Source organism: Panthera uncia, chromosome E3 (assembly GCF_023721935.1).
Source record: "Panthera uncia isolate 11264 chromosome E3, Puncia_PCG_1.0, whole genome shotgun sequence".
Lineage (NCBI taxonomy): Eukaryota > Metazoa > Chordata > Mammalia > Carnivora > Felidae > Panthera > Panthera uncia.
The window spans coordinates 23,577,805-23,596,692 of NC_064815.1; the positions used below are offsets into that span (position 1 = coordinate 23,577,805).

At 56.4% G+C, this 18,888-nt stretch overlaps 1 protein-coding gene across 2 annotated transcripts; it reads right to left on the reverse strand.

Annotated features, from left to right (window-relative positions):
- Positions 1-2,891: 2,891 nt before the first annotated feature.
- Positions 2,892-18,403, reverse strand: NCF1 (neutrophil cytosolic factor 1). Of its 2 annotated transcripts, none has more exons than XM_049638767.1 (11): positions 18,292-18,403; positions 12,803-12,883; positions 9,419-9,488; positions 9,156-9,321; positions 7,890-7,948; positions 7,076-7,198; positions 6,550-6,657; positions 5,596-5,713; positions 4,034-4,141; positions 3,340-3,473; positions 2,892-3,075 (listed from the first exon to the last, which is right to left on the reverse strand). In XM_049638767.1, exons 1-11 carry the CDS (start codon positions 18,361-18,363, stop codon positions 2,951-2,953), a joined length of 1,164 nt encoding a protein of 387 aa, XP_049494724.1. In that variant the 5' UTR covers positions 18,364-18,403; the 3' UTR covers positions 2,892-2,950. The 2 variants fall into 2 exon arrangements, with proteins under 2 accessions (XP_049494724.1, XP_049494723.1); XM_049638766.1 differs by having other exon boundaries at positions 9,419-9,494; positions 18,292-18,401.
- Between the last annotated feature and the right edge of the window lie 485 nt (positions 18,404-18,888).

An 18,888-nucleotide genomic window follows, 5' to 3' on the forward strand; every position in this document is an offset into this window, starting at 1 on the left:
GAATTAGTGACCCAAAATTGTGACTACTTTCCGGATTGGAGGAATTAATCTGACCAGGGAACGGTGTCCTGCACAAGGCACCCGGCCCCAGCTGAGGCCTGAACCCATGGCTTCAAACGCAGGGAAAATGACCCCAGCCCGGCAGTTTCTGTCCTTGACGGGGCTGACCGCAGGCACAGCTGGGTCCGGCTGGCTCAGAGGCTCCCTTCCGGGGAGGGGGCGGGGCGGTGGTCTGGTTTACAAGGGGGTCGGAGGGGACCCGCCCCTGGTGTACCTGTGACGTTAACACCAGGAGGTGTCGCCCCGTGGACCCCCGCAGGCAAAGATCGGGCCCCCTCGTTTTACAGACCGGCAGTTAGGGCTCAGAGTGATGAACCGGCCTGCCGAGGCAGCACAGCAGAGAAGTCGTCAGGACTCACACCAGGTCTGTGTGACTCCAAAGTCCATGCCGTTCCGTGACAGGTGGCTGTCCTGTGCAGCTTCCTGGCAGTTAGCCAGGTGATGCCGAGGGAGGGGCTAGCAGGGTTCAGCCTGGGCTGCCTTCTGTGACGGGACCATCCGCGGGCTCTTCTGTGTTGAGTCAACCCTTCTGGCTCCAGCTTCCTTTTTTTTTTTTTCTTTTTAAATTTTTTCTTAAGTTTGCTTATTTTGAGAACGAGAGCGTGCACAAGTTGGGGAGGGCAGAGAGGAAGAGCGAGAATCCTAAGCAGGCTCTGCACTGTCAGCACAGAGCCCGACCCGGGGCTCAAACCCACGAACCGTGAGATCATGACCTGAGCTGAAACCAAGAGTCAGACACTTAACCAACTGAGCCACCCAGGTGTCCCCCCCACCCCCCACCAGCTTCCTTCTTTACCCTACATGTGTGTTGGGACCACAGTGGCCCAGCACTGCCATTCATGTGACTGATGTGACTGAGCCAAGCCTGGGAGAATTGAATGAGCAGGTGGTATTCTGGGGTCGTGGTGATGGGGTGTCTGCAAATGAGAGCACGTAGGAGCGGGGTGGTCTGGCCCAGCCCGGGAGCTGGGAACTGGATTTGATGACCTCCATCAATTCCAAGGGCAAAACCCTACTGCACCTGTCCCAAGACCTGTCTTCTCATCCCAGGGTAGACACAGGACACTAGTCACTCCTCCAACACAGCCCTGGGGCAGGTGGCTCAGAGCTCTGGAAGCAAGGCCCCATGTCACCTCCCCCCTCCTCTGAGCACCCATTGGCCCCAGCACCACCACTAGGACTGAGCCACAGGTCAGGAGCACTGGGGGGTCAGGACAAAGTAATGGATCCGGTAGGGCTTTGGAATCAGAAAGAAAAGCCTGGCTCACCTCCCAGCTCTGCCACTTGCTGTGTTACCCTAAACAATTGCCTACAATTTTCTGAGGCTTGGTTTCCTTGTCCATAAAGTACCTACCTGACAGGTCGCCCTCAGAACCAGAAACCATGTAAGGAGCCCGGCTTTATGCCTGGCCTCAAGAAAACTGACCGCATAGGGCACTTGGGCGGCTCAGTCCGTTAAGCATCTGACTCTTGGTTTCGGCTCAGGTCACGATCTCATCGTTTTGTGGGTTCGAGCCCCACACTGGGCTCTGTGCTGACAGTGCGAAGCCTGCTGGAGATTCTCTCTCCCTCTCTCTCTGCCCCTCCCCAACTCACGCCCTGGCTCTCTCTCAAAATAAGTAAAATTTAAAAAAAAAAAAAAAATACTGGCGGCACACACACCATGCCCCTAACTCAGACCCAGACACCTACAGGCACACCCGCCCAGTGCTCTCTGTTGGCTCCACGGGGGACAGCAGAGGCCCCCGGACATGCCCCCCTGACCTCAGGCCCACACACCACCGGGGCCTACACATCAGCACATGACAGGGGGCATCATGAGGCCACCTCCAAGGGGACCAGAAATACAGAAAAACATGGGGGAAAACATTTGATCAGGACTTTAGCTAGGAGACATTGAAACTACAAATTATGAAGTATTATGAAAATATTTTATCTTATACAGTTTTTTTTTAAGTTCCAATTGCAACTGAACAAACAAAGGGCTTGGGGTTGTTGGTGTTTAATTCTCCCACAGCTTTGTAAGATAGTCCTTGACGGGCTGGACTTTTCCAACAAAGCGGGTCTGCAAAAAGCAGTAGAGCACAGGGCTCAGTGATTTTCTCAAGGCCTTTTGGGGGTCAGATTATCCTCTTGAGAAGCATCGGTCTGCCGATTTTCCCCCACCTCTAAGGGGCCAGCCTTGGCCACCCTCAGGTGCCTCCTTCCACGAGCAGGAACAGCTCTCCCTGCTACCCCATGGCCTTCCCCACAAGCTGCATCTGTTCCCAGATTGCAGCCCCAGGTTGCACCCTAGTGTCTTTGCATTTTGCAAAAGATCGACCAGCAAAGACTTTGAGGCCGTGGGCTGGCAGCAATGCTGGGGTAGGCCGTGAGGATCTGTTCATCACTGAACAATTGCTTTCTGGAACAACCTCCAAACCGGGCAGCGTCTCTGAATAATCAGAGGCGCTTCCTACCTGTACCTCAATTACAATTTCTCTTTGTCACCTAAGGTGCAAACACCGCGCGCTGTGGCACCCTTCTTCAGTGGGACCAAAGTTTCCGCAGGCAGTGTCTATCCAAACGGCCAGCGGGCGGACCGCGGGTTCCTCTTGCACCCGACCCTGTGCAGTTCTTGCAACTCCCCCCACCCCAAATTCTGGCCCCAGCAGAGCTCACAGCCCTCAGTCCTAATTCTAGAAATACGGCGTGCCCAACCCAGTCCGGCCCGCTTCTCTACAGAACCTCAGTCCACTCCAGGCAACATTTATTGACAGCGGTTAACAGGTGGGGCGGGGCCCGGGGCTGCCGGAAGCGTCCGGACCTCAGGATCTGTACAAGTGTATACTGGAAAGGGGCGGGACGGGGCGGAGGGGCCAGGGCGCCATCTAGGGGAGACGCAGCGGCCTCAGACTGCGGACGCCAGCTTCCGCTTGGTGCTCTCGCTGCAGCGGTGCAGGATGAGGTCTGCGCTGGGCCGCGGGGGCACCGCGGGCTGTGGTTTTGCGCCTCCAGTCTGCGCCTGTTCCCTTGCTGCGGAAAGCCCAGACCCGTGAGCGGCCGGGCTCCGCCCTTCAGGCCCCGCTCCGCCCTTCGGGCCCCGCCCCGCCCTCCAGGCCCCGCCCCGGGCACCGCCCACCACCAGGCAGCTGCAGACACTGACGCCGCCGGCTCCCAGCGCTCTGCGGCCCTGGCCGCGCCTGGCCCCGCCTCCAGGCCCCGCCCCGTCTTCCAGGCCCCGCCCCGGGCACGCCCCACCCCACCCCCGGCCGCGGGAGGCACTAAGTCCAGGGCTACCTGAGCGCTGCGGCTCCGGCCGCGCCTGGCGGCGGCGCTGCTGCAAAAAACGGACACTGTTGCGCCGATAGGTGTCCTGGCTGAGGCGCTTCCGCGACCGCTGGTGGATGCTGTGTGCGTTGCGGATGGACGACCTGGGCCCAGAGGGATGGGGACGTTGCTCAACTCCTGTGCGTCCCCCCCCTTCCCCCTCGTCCCTGCCTGCGGGGACTCGCACGACCGCTCCTGGAGTCCAACGACTGGCCGGGGGCAGTAGAAAGCGGGCCGGGACCCCACACGGCTGGGCGGGGCATGATTGCGGCTACCCAGCGCCGATACGGACTCCAGTCGGGTCGCAGAGCCCAGGTCTATTTCCCACGCCCTTCGGCGGCCTTCAGCCCGTGTCCTCCCCAGGAAGACCTCTGCACTGCCGCCCCCCTCATGGGCGGTCCCCAAGGACTCTAGGCATCGACGCCTACGCCTACGCCTTCACCTCCACCTCACACCCCTGCTTTCCCACCGCCCCCGTGCCAACCCCACGATGAAGGAGGGCACGTCCATCCTCGACCCAGTGAGGGTGCGGCCTCCCCAGCCTGTCCCTGCCTCCACCCCGGCCTCCCTCCCCAGCGCTGGCAATGCAGGGCCTGGACCGACCGGGGGACCCGTGGTACACCCCCCCTCCTCGGTCCCGCCCAGTCCCGGGACGCTCGCTCACCTCCGGGGCGGCGCCCCTCGACTCTTGATCTGGCGTTGGGCCTGGGCTGCATCCTGCCCAGACTTCTGTAGGTACATGGATGGAAAGTAGCCTGTGATGTCGCCTTTCCTGCAACAGAGGCAGCCCTTGAACCCCAGGCAGTCACGGCAGGGAGTAGGGGCCTCAGACGTGGGGGGCTCAGGGATCCCTCTAAACAGTCCGGGTTAAGGCAGCTGGGAGGTTGCAGACACCCCGGTGCCCGCGGACACCAGACCCTGCCCCTCTGGGCCTCAGTTTCCTCATCTGTGCAACACAGGCCCCCACAGCTGTGATGGTGGTAGTGGGAGGAAGTCAGCAGGTCCACCTTGCCCCCCAGGGACATGTGTTTGCAATGAAGCATCTGCAACAGCCTGTTTGTCAGATTTTTCGTTTATGGTCACTGCTTTCTGTATCTAAGAAACTTTCTGCCCATCTCCAGGGCACCAGGTTCCCCTATGCTTTCTTTCCAAAAGGTTTCTGTGCTTGGCGAGACCCACGACCCATCCCGAATACATGTGAGTGCTGTTGGGGTAGGGGCCTAGACGCCTTCTCTCCATGTGGACGCCCAAATGTTCCAGGACCACTTGTTGAAAAGATGTTTCTTTCCATTCTCACCACTATAATTTGAGAGCGAGAAAAAAAAAACAAAACACTTTGCATAATACAAACCTCACTCTGTAAAACTGATTCCTCTTGGCTGGTGGGAGAATCACAGGCAGATTCTCAGAGGTGCGTGGCGGAGGGGGGGAGGGGGGTTAAACTGAGTGATGGTCAGAAAGATTGAGAAACCCTGCCTCGAAACCTCCAGCCCAGGGCCATGCTGATGGTGGGTACCGTGGCCACAGGCTCACTGGGGCCCTGGACAGACTCAGGGCTCTGAAAAGGTGGGTATGGACCTGGGGAGCCCCAGTGGGCCCAAGAAAACAGCTAAGTCCTCAGGGTTCTCCTTTTCTCCAGGAGGAATGAACAGATAAGAATCATTTGCAACAGGGGCACCTGGGTGGCTTGGTCAGCTGATCGTCGGACTCTTGATTTGGGCTCAGGTCATGATCTCATGGCTTGTGGGATCGAGCCCCCCAAGAGGCTCTGCACTGCCTAATTGGGATTCTCTCTCCTCTCTCTCTGCCCCTCCCCCACTTGCATGCGCGCATGCTCTCTCTCTCAAAACAAATAAACTTTAAAAAAAGAATCAATTGCAGCAAAAGATTTAAAAGGAAAAGGGATGACAGGGCCTGCCTCTACCAGTTCGCAAATACAATAATGAACACAATTGTGTTGTTTATAGAAGGACTAATAGATGGCGAGGTGACCCCAAGTCTCAAAGGAAAAAAGGTCCCCACTCAGACAAGGACACTGAACCCCGAAAGACGGGCGGGGTGGGATTATCCCTGGTCTACCACCAAAATGGAGACTGAGTCCAGAGACAGGCAGTGGCTTACCCAGAGTCACGCACCCCAGTGGGCACGGACCCCAAACGGGCCCTGCCCCAGGCCAGGGCTGGCACTCAGGGTGGGCGCAGCGGGGAGGGAGGGGTGCTCTCCTACCTGACGACCCACCAGCCATCCAGCAGCTTGTGAATGACATCGATGGTTTCGCCCTCCTGCAGGGACACTTCGTCCTCCATCTGGGCAGTGTAGGCTTTGATGGTGACGTAGGGCTCACCTGGTCGTCCGCGGGAGCAGGGACGTGGTGTGAGGGTCCGGCTGCCCCCCCACCCCCGGCTTGCCTCCCTTCCTCTCCTCTCTGGGCCTGAGGCTTCCTGCAGCCCCCGCCCCCGCCACGCCCTCCCTCCTCCGCACCTGCTCCTTGTGGTCTCCCTCTGCAAACTGCTGCCCCCCACCGGTGAGGGGACGCCACTACACCCAGGGGCTCCCACCTCCCACCACCCGCAGCAGAGGGGCCCAGGCGCCCGGATCCCAGGAGGGGCCCGGCAGGAGGTGCAAGGGTGGAGCGCCCATCCACCTGTCACCTGAGCCCCTTGACGCCCGCCAACTGCCCACATCCGGAGCTGCCTACCCAGTGTATAGACCTTTCCCCGCTTTTCCAGAGAAGCCACAAATCCACACACCGTTGTGAGATCTCTCCCTTTTAAAATACGGGCAACCAACTCGAACTCGTCTCAACCTCCGCCTGAGCCCCATCCGGCCCAGGGGCTTCCAGTCAGCGAGGATGCCCCCGCCTCCAGGCAGTACGCCTTCCGGACCCTCACCCGTCGGCTTCCCGCCGGCCCGGGCCCCGGCTGGCCCCACCACCTGTCTCAGGCTGGCCGACCTCAGCGCTTCACCTCTACTCTACCTGCCGCGTCTCCGTCCTAACCAAGGGCACCACCTCCTCCCGGGGCCCTCCAACCGGACTATGGGGTGTCCACCCTGGCTGCCCCACTGCCCAGCCCACAATCCTATCCAAGCCCACGGCGGTCACTTCCGGCTTCTTGGCATCCCAGGGCCCCTCCGGTCCCTTCCCCTCACATCGTTATGGTCGTGGAGGGCAGGCGGTACCTTCATAGTTGGGCTCGGGGTCCTCTGCCTCATCAGGACTGTCCAGGGGCTCCAAGTAGGATGCGGGGACCCAACCTCGCTTTGTCTTCGTTTGGCAGAACCACCAGCCTGTGCCAGGCGTGCAAGGTGGGAAGTCTGGGCGGGCCCGGCAGCCGCCCCCCTCCCCCAGGGTGGTAAGGACGCCCCGACATAGGCACAGAGACACCCAACACTAGGATTCAGAGATGTCACCTTCAGCACACGCCATGCCCAAGTGACACACAGCCACACACACAGGTCACAGGGTGAGAGCTCAGAATCTGCCTCACACATGTCGTGACCCGGCCACCCGGGGGGGGACATAAGCCCCGGAGGTGCACGGGTGCCCGCAGCCTCAGCTCGGGGACAGAGCGGGGAGGACAGTCAGGGCCCCCGAAGGAGCCACAGCCCGTCAGGTGGGGAGGAAGCCCCAGGCCGTCCGAGAGGCTCGTGGCCACGGCTGCAGGCACCAAGGGGAGGGAGGTCCCGGGAGGGCGGGGAGGCTGACCACTCTCGCTCTTCTCCACGACGTCCACCACGTCGCCCGTGGCCAGAGCCATCTGGGAGCCCGAGGTCTTCTCGAAGTCAGCGATAGCGCGGTACGTCTGCAGGATGATGGGGCCCGTGATGTCTGGGCAGAGGGAGGGCAGGGTAAGTGGACGCCGCGGGGCTGGGCTGCCTCCTCCCGGTGGTCCCCTGCGTCGGCCCCCGGGGCCCTGGTGTCCCCGCCCCACCCAGCTGCAAGCACGCCAGAGGGGTATGCACCCTGCCAGCTGGAAAGCAGCAGGGACAAGCTAGTTAAGCCCCTGACTCTCGGTCTCGGCTCGGGCCATGGTCTCACAGTTCGTGGGGTTGAGCCCCAGGATGTGCTCTGCGCTGATGGCTCAGAGCCTGCTTGGGATTCCGTTTCCCCCTCTCCCTGCCCCTTCCCTGCGTGCACTCTCGCTCTTAAAATAAAGAAACTTTTCTTTAATGTTAAAAACAACAACAATGATCATGCAGTAAAGATCACACACGGTCATGCCCCTGTGTGAGCCATGAAGGCCACCTTGGCCCCCAGACCTGTTCACTCACTCAGCCACGACATCCCCGGGCTGTGGGCACCAGGGTCGTGCTGGGCAATGCAGCCACAGACATGAGCCCCCAAAGCTTCACGTCTAGTGACCCCCCCAAAGATCCCCACTCTTTAGTGCAGCCGAGACCCTTCAAGGCGCCTCTCCCCCACCCCCGGCTCCTGTCCCTGTACAGCTTGCACTCGGGATCTCTGATCACGTTCCCAGACCCCACAGGGTGACCCACACGTGACTGCCCATGTCTCTCACCCGTGACGCTGTTGTTCTTGCTGTCTTTGGGCACCAGGTAAGTCTCTGGCTTTTTCACCCTGCAGGAAAGAATAGTCCGGGTTAGACGGCTCAGAAGCCCCGGGCAGACCCACAGAACTCCCCAAGAGGAAAAGGAAGGTGGGATGGGGGAGGGCACTGTGGAGGAAAGGGCTAGAAAGGCCCCCCAGCCTCCGGCAGACCCAAAGAAGAGAATGCACTCGGGTCCAGGTAAGGATGCACTCCGGGATGGAAAAGCCTCTTGTCACCTCAGGGGTCAGCCCCCTCCTCCTGGGGCCTGGGGAGAGCCGCCAACGGGGAGTGGGCGTCCCCGCCCCCCAGGCCCGTGGGAGCTGCCCCGCCCGGGACCAGCGGTGCGTTCAGGGGTCGGTCCACACTGCTGGAGTCTGTCCACGGCATCCTCACCCATATTCAGTGAGCAGAGAGGACGGAGAGAGGGGCCACCCCAGCAAGACGGCACATCCCCCTGAGAGCTCATGAGGCTTCTCGGATATTTCCATGCTGGGCCCTGAGTACAGGAGACCCCAGGAGCAGGACAGGCGGAGAAGGAGGTGACAAAGCAGAGGCGTGTCCCGCAATTAGCCGTGACCACCAACCCCCCACCCTGCTGGGGCTCTGAACTTCCCAGTTGGTAATGCTGTCCACGGCATCCATTTCTGCATCTGGCCCTTACCACCCCGGTACAGACGGGAAAACTGCTCTCAGAAGGTTCGGCCAGGCTGAGGATCTACGATCTCAGGGTCCCGGCCCAGGGAGCCCCGCCCCCCCTGGCACCGGACTCCAGGGAAGAGACTTGGCAGGGCACCAAGTGGCTCAGTCGGTTGAGCGTCTGACTTGGTTTCAGGTCAGGTCACACTCTCGTGGTTTTGTGAGTTCGAGCCCCACCCCCACCCCTGTCGGGCTCTGCACAGGTAGCGTGGAGCCTCCTTGGGATTCTCTCTCTCTCTCTCTGCCCCTTCCCCACTCGAGCTGTCTCTGTCTCTCTCAAAATAAATAAATAAAACTTAAAAAAAAAAAAAGACAGAAGGACTTGGCAGGGATGCTGGGGGACGGAGGGGAGGGGTTGCAGGTCACACAGGCCACAGCTGGAATCCCGCCTCCTCCTCTTTCAGGCTGTGTGACTTTGGGCAGGTCGCCTCCCCTCTGAGCTTTAGTTATCTGTAACACGGGGGAGGTCCTGTGCCCCCCTCCCCGGGCAGAGCTCACCACCCTCCCCCACTTCGGGGACAGAGTGACGGGGCCACTCACTGGTTGTCCGTGGGGAGCTTGAGGTCGTCGGGGCGAACCTTGAAGAAGTCGAGGAGGTGGGGACAGCGGGAAATCTTGACAGGCAGGCTCATGAGCGCACCAAAGTACTCGGTGAGGGTGCCCTGGCGACTCTCAGCGACCCGCTGCCCGTCGAACCACCGCGGGGCTGGCCAGGCCAGGGAGGGGCACCAGAGAACTAGTGAGCACCTTCTCAGGTCAAGGTCCCGTGGACGTGGGGGGAGGGCGGTGACCCTGCTCCTCACCTGGCAGGTGGGGGATGATCCTGTTCTCTGCGTTGATGTCCCCGGCCTCAATAGGAAACATTTCCTTTAACTGTTTCTAGACAGAAAACAAAAGGGGCAAGAAGGTCCTTTTTTAAAAAAAATTTTCAAGAATGTTTTATTTATTTTTGAGAAAGAGAGAGAGAGAGACAGAGTGCGAGCAGGGGAGGGGCAGAGAGAGAGGGAGACACAGAATCTGAAGCAGGGTCCAGGCTCTGAGCTGTCAGCACGGAGCCCGACTCGGGGCTCAAACTCACGAACCATGGGATCATGATGTGAGCCGAAGTCGGATGCTCAACCGACTGAGCCACCCAGGCGCCCCCGAATGTCCTTTATTACAACACTATACAAGTACAGAGTTGGAAGCAACCCCTCGAATCACTCGGAGTAGAAACTTCTGGAAGCGTCCTTGGTTCTCTCTTCCTCTCTCACTTCACCTCCTTGCCACCAGCAGGTCCTTTTGCTTCTCCTCCTGAAATCTACCCAGAATCTGACCCTTCTCGCCACCCACAAGGCCACCACCTTGGTCTGAGTGCCACCGAGCCTGGGTTCTTACATAATCTCCCACCCTTGTCTGTCCTCAATCAGCACCCTCTTAAAACGTAAACTGGATCATCCGTCCCTCCTCTGCTCAGAGCCCTCCCTGCCTCTCAGCTCACTCAGAATGGAAGCCAAGAGCCTCACATCAGTCTACCGGGCCCCTCGGACCTGTTCCCGCCCGCCTCGCTGACCTCCTCTGCCACCACCCTTCCCTCCCTTGTTCACTCTGTACCAGACGCCCCTGGATACTCCGGGCCCACTCCTGCCCCAGGGCCTTTGCACTTGCTCTTCCCGTGCCTCCCCATTTGCCAATGGCGCTTTCTCTTTTTCTTTCTCCTTCTTCAGGTCTCTGCTCAGATAGCTCCCCTGCAGCGAAACCTTCTCCTTGACGATTTCCCTTCCTAACCCTATCCTCCCCGTCCCCCCTCCCTGCCTTATTTTTCCCATAGTTGTAATAACTAACACACTACGCACAGTACTTACGTGTTGTCTGTGTCTTATCCTGACTCCTCTGCTAGAACCTAAGGTCCACAAGGGAAGGCAAGGACTTGGGTCTTTCTTATGCCCTTGTCACCTTTACAGCACCTCCCACCCCCCAAGTAGAATGCCCCTGGCGCTTAGGAAGTACTCGGTAAGTAGTTGCTGAATGGACGAATGAGCCCAGCAGTCAGTAAGAGGGTCTAATCTTACGATAGAACAACCCAGCACACTTCAAAGAGGAGACGCGGAGCTGTGCATGGGCCAAGCAGGAGAGGGTCTCAAACACGTGACCCAGTGACGGTAGCGAGGCCAGCAGGCTGATGGCTTCTAGAAAGCCTGCAGAAAATGCGCGCTCCGCACTCCTGTACCTTGTTCTTGAACGTGTGTGTGCGCACTTAGCCGGGGCTGGAGCAGGGATGGCGTTATGGGACGAAGGATGCCTTCTACTTCTTTCGTAATGTTTTATTGCCTTTATCTTACAAAAGCCTTGCGGGGCGCCTTGGCTGGCTCAGTCGGCAGAGCGTGCAACTCTTGATCTCAGGATCATGAGATCTTGTGGGGCATAGAGCTTACATAAACACACACACACACACACACACACACACGCACACACACACAGAAAGCCTTGTAGCAAACAGCACAGAGACATTAACTGTGATCCTGAGTGCTGGCTGTGTGGGACTGCTTACACTACAGTCTTCTTCCCATTTCTCTGCATTTGGTTTTAAACCTCTCATGCAAGAAGTGCGGGAAAGTGCACGGTTCCGAGACTCGCTACCCGGACCCTCCATCCACCTGACCCCGTCTCAGACCAGGACCCAGCAGCCACACTGTGCACACCACCACCACCCCATGACCACCCCCGGCCCCGCGGGGTTTTAGAGCCTATGGGATCCTCTCTTTGAAGCTGGCTGACGGCGGACACCCACAAAGCAAGAGAAGTCAGGGTTGCCTGCCCTCCTTCTCACCTCCCCGGGGACCTCATGGGGCCAGTGACCAGGAGTTAAAGAGCAAACTCCTGGGATGACAACCTGGTGGTGACACTAACCAGGCTGTCCCTTTAAGAACACCCCCAGGATCGGGCGCCTGGGTGGCTCAGTCGGTTGAGCGTCCGAATTCGGCTCAGGTCATGATCTCACGGTTCGTGGGTTCAAGCCCCGTGTCTGGCTCTGGGCTGACAGCTCGGAGCCTGGAGCCTGAATCGGATTCTGTGTCTCCCTCTCTCTGCCCCTCCCCTGCTCACACTCTGTCTCTCTCTCCTACAAAAATAAACAAACATTCAAAAAACAATTAAGGGGGTGCCTGGGTGGCTCAATTGGTTGAGCGTCCGACTTTGGCTCAGGTCATGATCTCACGGCTCGTGAGTTCGAGCCCCGCATCGGGCTCTGTGCTGACAGCTCAGAGCCTGGAGCCTGTTTCAGATTCTGTGTCTCCCTCTCTCTGACCCTCCCCTGCTCACACTCTGTCTCTCTCTCAAAAATAAACAAACATTAAAAAAATAAATAAAATTATATATGTACAAAGAATGCCACCAGGAGTTTATGCGGACGGCGTTTCTGTGTGGGAAAAGGAAACTACCCTGGAGATGGACGGAAAGGATGGCTGCACGACATTGTGAATGTACCTCTTGCCGCCGAAATTGTACGCTTGAAATGCTACATTTGTGTTCTGTGTACCACATCAAAACAGACTTTAAGGAAGGGCGCCTGGGTAGCACAGTGGGTTCAATGTCTGACTTTTTTTTTTTTTTTCAACTTTATTTTTTTATTTTGAGGCGGGGCGGGGGGAGGGAGGGGCAGAGAGAGAGAGGAAGAGAGAATCCCAAGCAGGCTCCATGCCGTCAGCACAGATGCCCAACACGGGGCTCAAACCCACGACCCATGAGGTCACGCACGACCTGAGCCAAAGTCAGGCACTTAACCAACTGAGCCACCCAGGTGCCCCGAGTGTCTGACTCTTGATCTCCGTTCTTGATCTCCGTGTGATGGGGCAGAGCCTGCTTGGGATTCTGTCTCTCCTTCTCTCCGCCCCTCCCCCACTTATGCACACACTCTCTCTCTCTCTCTCAAATAAATAAAAACTTGAAAAAAGTTTTTAAACAGACTTTAAGACAAATGTTCTCTTAAGTTAAGAAATACATAACGCCCCCTTAACTGTGGGTGGGGGGTGATCGGGGTTCTTCAGTCCCTGGCCACAGCACCTGGGCTGCCCCCCCCGCCGTCCAAGGGCAGAGCTGGGAGTGGGGGTGGTGTCCCCTCCCGCCCCCGCCCCCCCTGTCCCCCCCCCAGTCCCCCCCCCGCCCGTCCCCCCCCCTCCCCCCCCCCCCGTGCACACCCGGGCACTCACGTGGAACTCGTAGATTTCCGGGAACCCCCGGTAGACCACCTTCTCGGACAGGTCCTGCCATTTCACCAGGAACATGTACACCTAGGGGGTGGCCGGGGCAGAGGACCTCATTCAGCTTCCTGGTGGAAGCCCAGGGGACTTGGGGGGTGGGGTAAGAGCACTCTTTGGGGCGACCTAGGCCAAGAGAGGGCACCGGCTTCCTGGACCCCAGAGCTGCCGCCCTCCAGCTTTAGGATCAGGGCAAGATGTTCAGCTTCTCTCAAATTAACTCAAATCCCTCCTCCATGAATTGGAGATACAGGGAGGGCCCCCCTCCTGGGGCCGGTAGGAGAGCGACAGGTGGTGAGACAGAAGAGCCCGGGCTGGGACAAGACAGCGTAAGGCTCCGTTTCTACCAAATGTCCAGAATGGACACATAGACACTGCAACGTAGATCCGAGGGTGCGGGGTGCTGGGCGGGCAACGCGGAATTTCTAATGGGTACAGGGGTGCTTTTGGGTGGTGACAAAAATCGAATATTAATTGTACGAGGGCCGCACAAGTCTGTGAATAGTAAAAACCACTGGACTGTACCCTTTACCTAGGTGGATTTGAGGATCGTATCTCAGTGGAGCCATTATTAGAAAGAAAAACAAAAAAACTTGGTAAGGAAAAACCAAAATACAGGCAGGACAATTCTACTCGGCCACAAAGAGGAACAAATTACTGACAGATGGCAGCCACAGGGAGGAATCTCAAGAGCGTTATGCTGAGTGAAAGCGGCCAGACACAAAAGGCCACACACAGGGCAGGACTCGGTATCTATGATGTTCCAGACAAAAAGCGTAACTAATTTAAGATGGAAAAAAATCAGAACAGTGGTTGCCTCTGGGGGAGGGTGGAGGAATGGGTGCGGAGCAGGAGAATCTGGGGTGATGGTAACAATCTATATCTTTTTCTTTAATTAAAAAATGTTTTAATGTTTATTTATGTTTGAGAGAGAGAGAGCGAGAGAATGTGAGCAGGGGAGGGGCAGAGAATCCGAAGCAGGCTCCAGGCTCTGAGCTGTCAGCACAGAGCCCGACGCGGGGCTCGAACCCACGAACTGTGAGATCATGACCTGAGCCGAAGTCAGACGGCTAACGGACTGAGCCACCCAGGCGCCCCTGGTAACAATCTGTATCTTGGCGAGGATTTGGGTTACATAGGGACATGTACCTTCAAAACTCGGCAAATGTCTCTAAGTCTGGTGGATTTCATTTCACATAAATTTTACATCAAACGAGGAAAACACTAGGGGCACCTGGCCGGCTCAGTCAGCAGAGCCTGTGACTCTTGATCTGGGGGTCGTGAGTTCAAGCCCCACGCTGGGCGTAGAGATGACTTCAATAAATGAATAAACTTCAAAAAAAATCCTTTAAAGAACTTTTTAAAAAGTGAAAGTAAAAAGACAAACAGTGTGATAGAAACATGAGCAAAAGGCATGAAAAGTTCACGGTTATACACCCACACATATATATGTAACCCTAAACATACAAAGAAGTGTCGACTTTACTTATAACAACATCAGGGCAGGGTCATTAGGTAATTGCCAGTTAGTGAGAACAATCGAAATGGTTGTTTGAGGACACAATGGTGCAGTCACACAACGGACTCTTATATACATGTAAAAAAAAATGGGACAGACTTAATGAACTAATTTGGAGGGAACTCTGTGATATTATAGGATCATGGGGAAAAGGCAGGTATAGCATATGTCATCATATAGCTTTGTTTATTGTCTGTGTAAAGAAGGAAAAATAAGAAAAAAATGCATATATATTTTAAAGTTTTATTTATTATTATTTTTTAATGTTTCTTTTTTTTTTAAACGTTTATTTATTTTTGAGACAGAGAGAGACAGAGCATGAACAGGGGAGGGGCAGAGAGAGAGGGAGACCAGAATCTGAAACGGGCTCCAGGCTCTGAGCTGTCAGCACAGAGCCCGACAGGGGGCTCGAACTCACGGACCGTGAGATCATGACCTGAGCTGAAGTCGGACGCTCAACTGACTGAGCCACCCAGGTGCCCCTAAACTTTTATTTACTTAAGTAATCTCTATACCCCACGTGGGGTTCGAACTCACTACCCTGAGATTAAGAGTCTCATATTCCTCTGATGAACCAGCCAGGCACCCCAAGAAAATATTTATACATTTTTCTTCCTCCCTCCCTTCCTTCCTCCGTTTCTTCCTTTCTTTCTTTTTAAATATTTTATTTTTAAGTAATCTCTACACCCACATGGGGCCGGAATCCACGACCACGAGATCAAGAGTCGCTCAGTCCTCTGACTGAGCCAGCCAGGCATCCCCTTTTTTTTACAAAGAGAAATACAGGAAAGATAAATCAGAATGAGCCTTTGAACATATCTTTCTAGAAAGTTTGATGATCGATTGCATCAAATATGTTAACATATGGCACATTTAAAAATAAAATTAAGAGGCGCCTGGGTGGCTCGGTCGGTAAGCGCCCAACTTAGGCTCAGGTCATGATCTCACGGTCCGTGAGTTCAAGCCCTGCATCGGGTTCTGTGCTGACAGCTCGGAGCCTGGACCCTGCTTCAGATTCTGTGTTGTTAATGTTTATATATTTTTGAGAGAGAGAGAGAGAGAAAGAGAGAGAGAGAGCAAGCGGGGGAGGGACAGAGAGGAAGAGAAAATCCCACGCAGGCCCTGAGCTGTCAGCACAGAGCCCGAAATGGGGCTGGAATCCACGGAACTGTGAGATCATGACCTGAGCTGAAATCAAGAGTCAGATGTTTAACCGACTGAGTCACCCGGGCACCCCAGGATTTTGTTTTTAACTTCAAATTGGAAACAAAAACAAATGAACCTCACTATCTGTCAAATGGGTAACAACCGTATTAAAGAGAAACTGGAAAAGAAAAATTCCAAGTAACTTTTAGTTACAGTATTTTACTACCCTCGGTCCAAAAGGAGAAGAAAAAATTGCAAAGAAAGCTTAAAATGTGACTTAATGAATTTGCAGTTTGATTGTTAATAATGGTGCAGGAGCTGTCATTCTGGTCAAACAAGCCCATGTGGATTGCAGCAGCGAGCAAAGGACTAAATATAATTTTGTTGGGAGCCTGGGTTCTCGCGGAGAAAGGAAGGGTCTACGAATATAAAGCGATACAAGGCAAGAATGAGATGAAATGGCCTTCCGCACCCCCGCCCCTCATTGGTCCATTGAAAGGACAACAGGCAATGACACCCCAGAGGCAACAAACACACTCAGCTTCCAGATCTAGGGTTTCTAACATCACTCCCCACTGCAAAGAAACAGGGGTCCTTAGTGAAAATGGCTGAGTCCAGGGGTCCGGCTGGAGGGCACCAGACGCTGGAACATCTCGTACCAGAAGTAAGAGTGTGCTCTTGGGGCGCCCGGGTGGCTCAGTCGGTCGAGAGTCCGACTTCGGCTCAGGTCAGGATCTCTCGGTTCGTGAGTTCGAGCCCCGTATTGGGGTTGCTGCTGTCAGTGCTTCGGTTCCTCTGTCCCCCTCTCTTTCTCTCCCTCCCCCGCTTGCGTGGGACGATGTGAGCATAAAGTAAGTTATGGTTCCCACTGAATAAAAGAGAAATCCATGCATCCGTATTGGCATAAGCAAATAGTAAGGAAGAGGGGAATAACTTTATGGTAAAACGCTGACTAATAAACGCAGAGGGAATTATAGAGTTGAAAACTCACTATTTGGCAATCGTTATGGGAATTTGACTCGGGCAAGCGTCATCCGCGTACTATATGAGCAATGGGATATTCATATTGTTTCACAGAACCTCCCCGCACAAAGGGAGAAATAGTAACCTTACTTACACTAGAGACACTTGGTGATCAAAATTAGCCATCACCATCGGAAGAAAAAGCAAAATCGCCTGCCTCTGATAGGATCAACGAGGAGAACACAGGGTCACTTCCGGGGTGTTCCTGCCACGGACGCATAGCCTGAATCTGAGGAAGAAGGAGTAGCCAAGTCCTTCTGTAGAAGGGATGTCCCACAAAATGACAGGTCCCAGCTCTACAGAATGTCAACGTTGGGAAGGACCAAGAAAGGTGGATTAAGACTGACCCGGATTAAAGGAGTCTGAAGGGTCACAGGCAGGTGAAACACAGCAGGTGGTCCTGGATGGGATCCTGGACCGGATCATTTTTACTACAGAGGACAAGCAGGGGAACTGGTAAAATCTGAATGAAGCGGGTGGACTGAATAATGGTGTTTCATCTACGGTACTTTGCCGATGTGGACACATTTGCAGAGAATGTTGTTGATTTTAAGAAATACACAGTAGTATTTAGGAGGGGGCGCCTGGGTGGCTCCGTAGGAAGAGTGGCAGACTCTTGATCTCAGGGTCATGAGTTCAAGCCCCACACTGGGCATGCTGCCTACATAAAAAGGGGCGGGCCCCGAGTGTCTCTGAGGGCTGAGTGTCTGACTCTTGACTTCAGCTCAGGTCAGGATCCCAGGGTTGTGGGTGGGATAGAGCCCTGCTTCGGGCTCCCTCGTGGAGCCTGCTGGAGATTCCCTCCCTCCCTCCATCTCTCTCTCTCTCTCTCTCTCTCTCTCTCTCTCTCTCTGTCTCTCCTTCTGCCCCTCTCCCCAGCTCGTGCTCTCTGTCTCTAATAAATAAATAATAATAATAATAATAATAATAAAAGAGAAAGGAACAAACAAGCAAACACAATGTCTCCAATTTCCTCTGGGATGGTTCAGAAAAGTTCTGTTCAGAGAGAGAGGGAGAGAGAGAGAAGGGGAAGGAGGGGGATGGGGGATGGAGAGGAGAGAGGGAGCACAGAGGTGGGTGGAGGAAATGTGGAGGAATTGGTGCTTTGGGGACAGCCTTTCTGTAAGTTTGAAATTATTTCAAAATTAAAAGTGAGGACAGGAAAGGATACATTTGTGTCCTGCAAATACCAGACAAAGCAGAGCCCCTCCCCGGCCTTCCTGAACTCTGGTCTTGGGGACCCTACCGCGGCGGGTGGACGTGTCTGGGCAGATAATTCCCAGCCCTGAGGGCACGGGGTCGGGGGGCCTTTTTGGGCCCCTTGGTGGTGTCACCCTACTAGAAGGGATTCCCCCTGTAATGTCGCTGACTCCACGGCGGGCCAGGGGGAAAGAGGGGCGCCGCCAGCACACCGTCCTGGAGGAGCACTCCGTGAGAGCTGGGGTGGTCAGGGAGGGCTGCCCGGAGGAGCGCGCTGGGGGCGAACAGGGCGCCACAGGGAACTCCTGGCCGGGGCGGGCAGGCCAGGAGGGAGGTGGGCTGGCGGGGGGGCCAGGGGCCAGGCTGGCTGTCCTCCCACCGAGGGCCGGGGGCGGGGTGGGGGGAGGGGCAGGGCGCGCATCCGTTTAAGGGACGCACCTCGGCCGGCCACGCGGGGACGGCACCGTCGGGCACCTGCGCGGCCCCGACAGGCTCGGCCCCGCGCGGCCGCAGGGGTCCCCCCAGTCCCCCCTCAGGGCGCTCGGCTACTCACGTAGTGCTGGCTGGGGACGAAGCGCTTCTCGAAGCCCAGGAGGGCGATGTGGCGGATGAAGGTGTCCCCCATGGCTGGGCTGCGGGGCGCTCCCCGGCTGGCGGGCCTTAAATGGGCCAGAAAGAGGAAGTCACTTCGGGGGGCAGGGCAGGAGGGGGCAGGGAGGGCGCAGAGGAGCCTCTGCTTCTCCTTTCAGTTTCTGGGATCCCTCAGACTCCCCTGGCGGGGACGTGAGGGGCCACACGCAGGCATGTCCTCCCCTCCCCCACCCCGTGGTCTACGGGCCCCACAGTTTGGGGGGGGGGGTGCCCACCCCCCACCCCTGTCTCTGGCTAACCCCAGGCCCCGCCACACCGGCCTCTCTGCTGCCCCTGGGACACCCCAAGCTGCTCCCGCCCCGGGGCCTCTGCCCTCGGAGCGCCCCCCCCACCCCCGGGACCATCTCCCGCATCTCTGGAAGTCCCTCCCTCGTCCCTTCGGGTTTCTGCTCAAAAGGCACCGCCTCCAAGAGGCCTTTCTTGATATGTTCACGCGAAACAGCAAAACTTCATGCTTCCCCACCCCGCTTTCCTGTTTTTATTCAGATGGACGTATTAC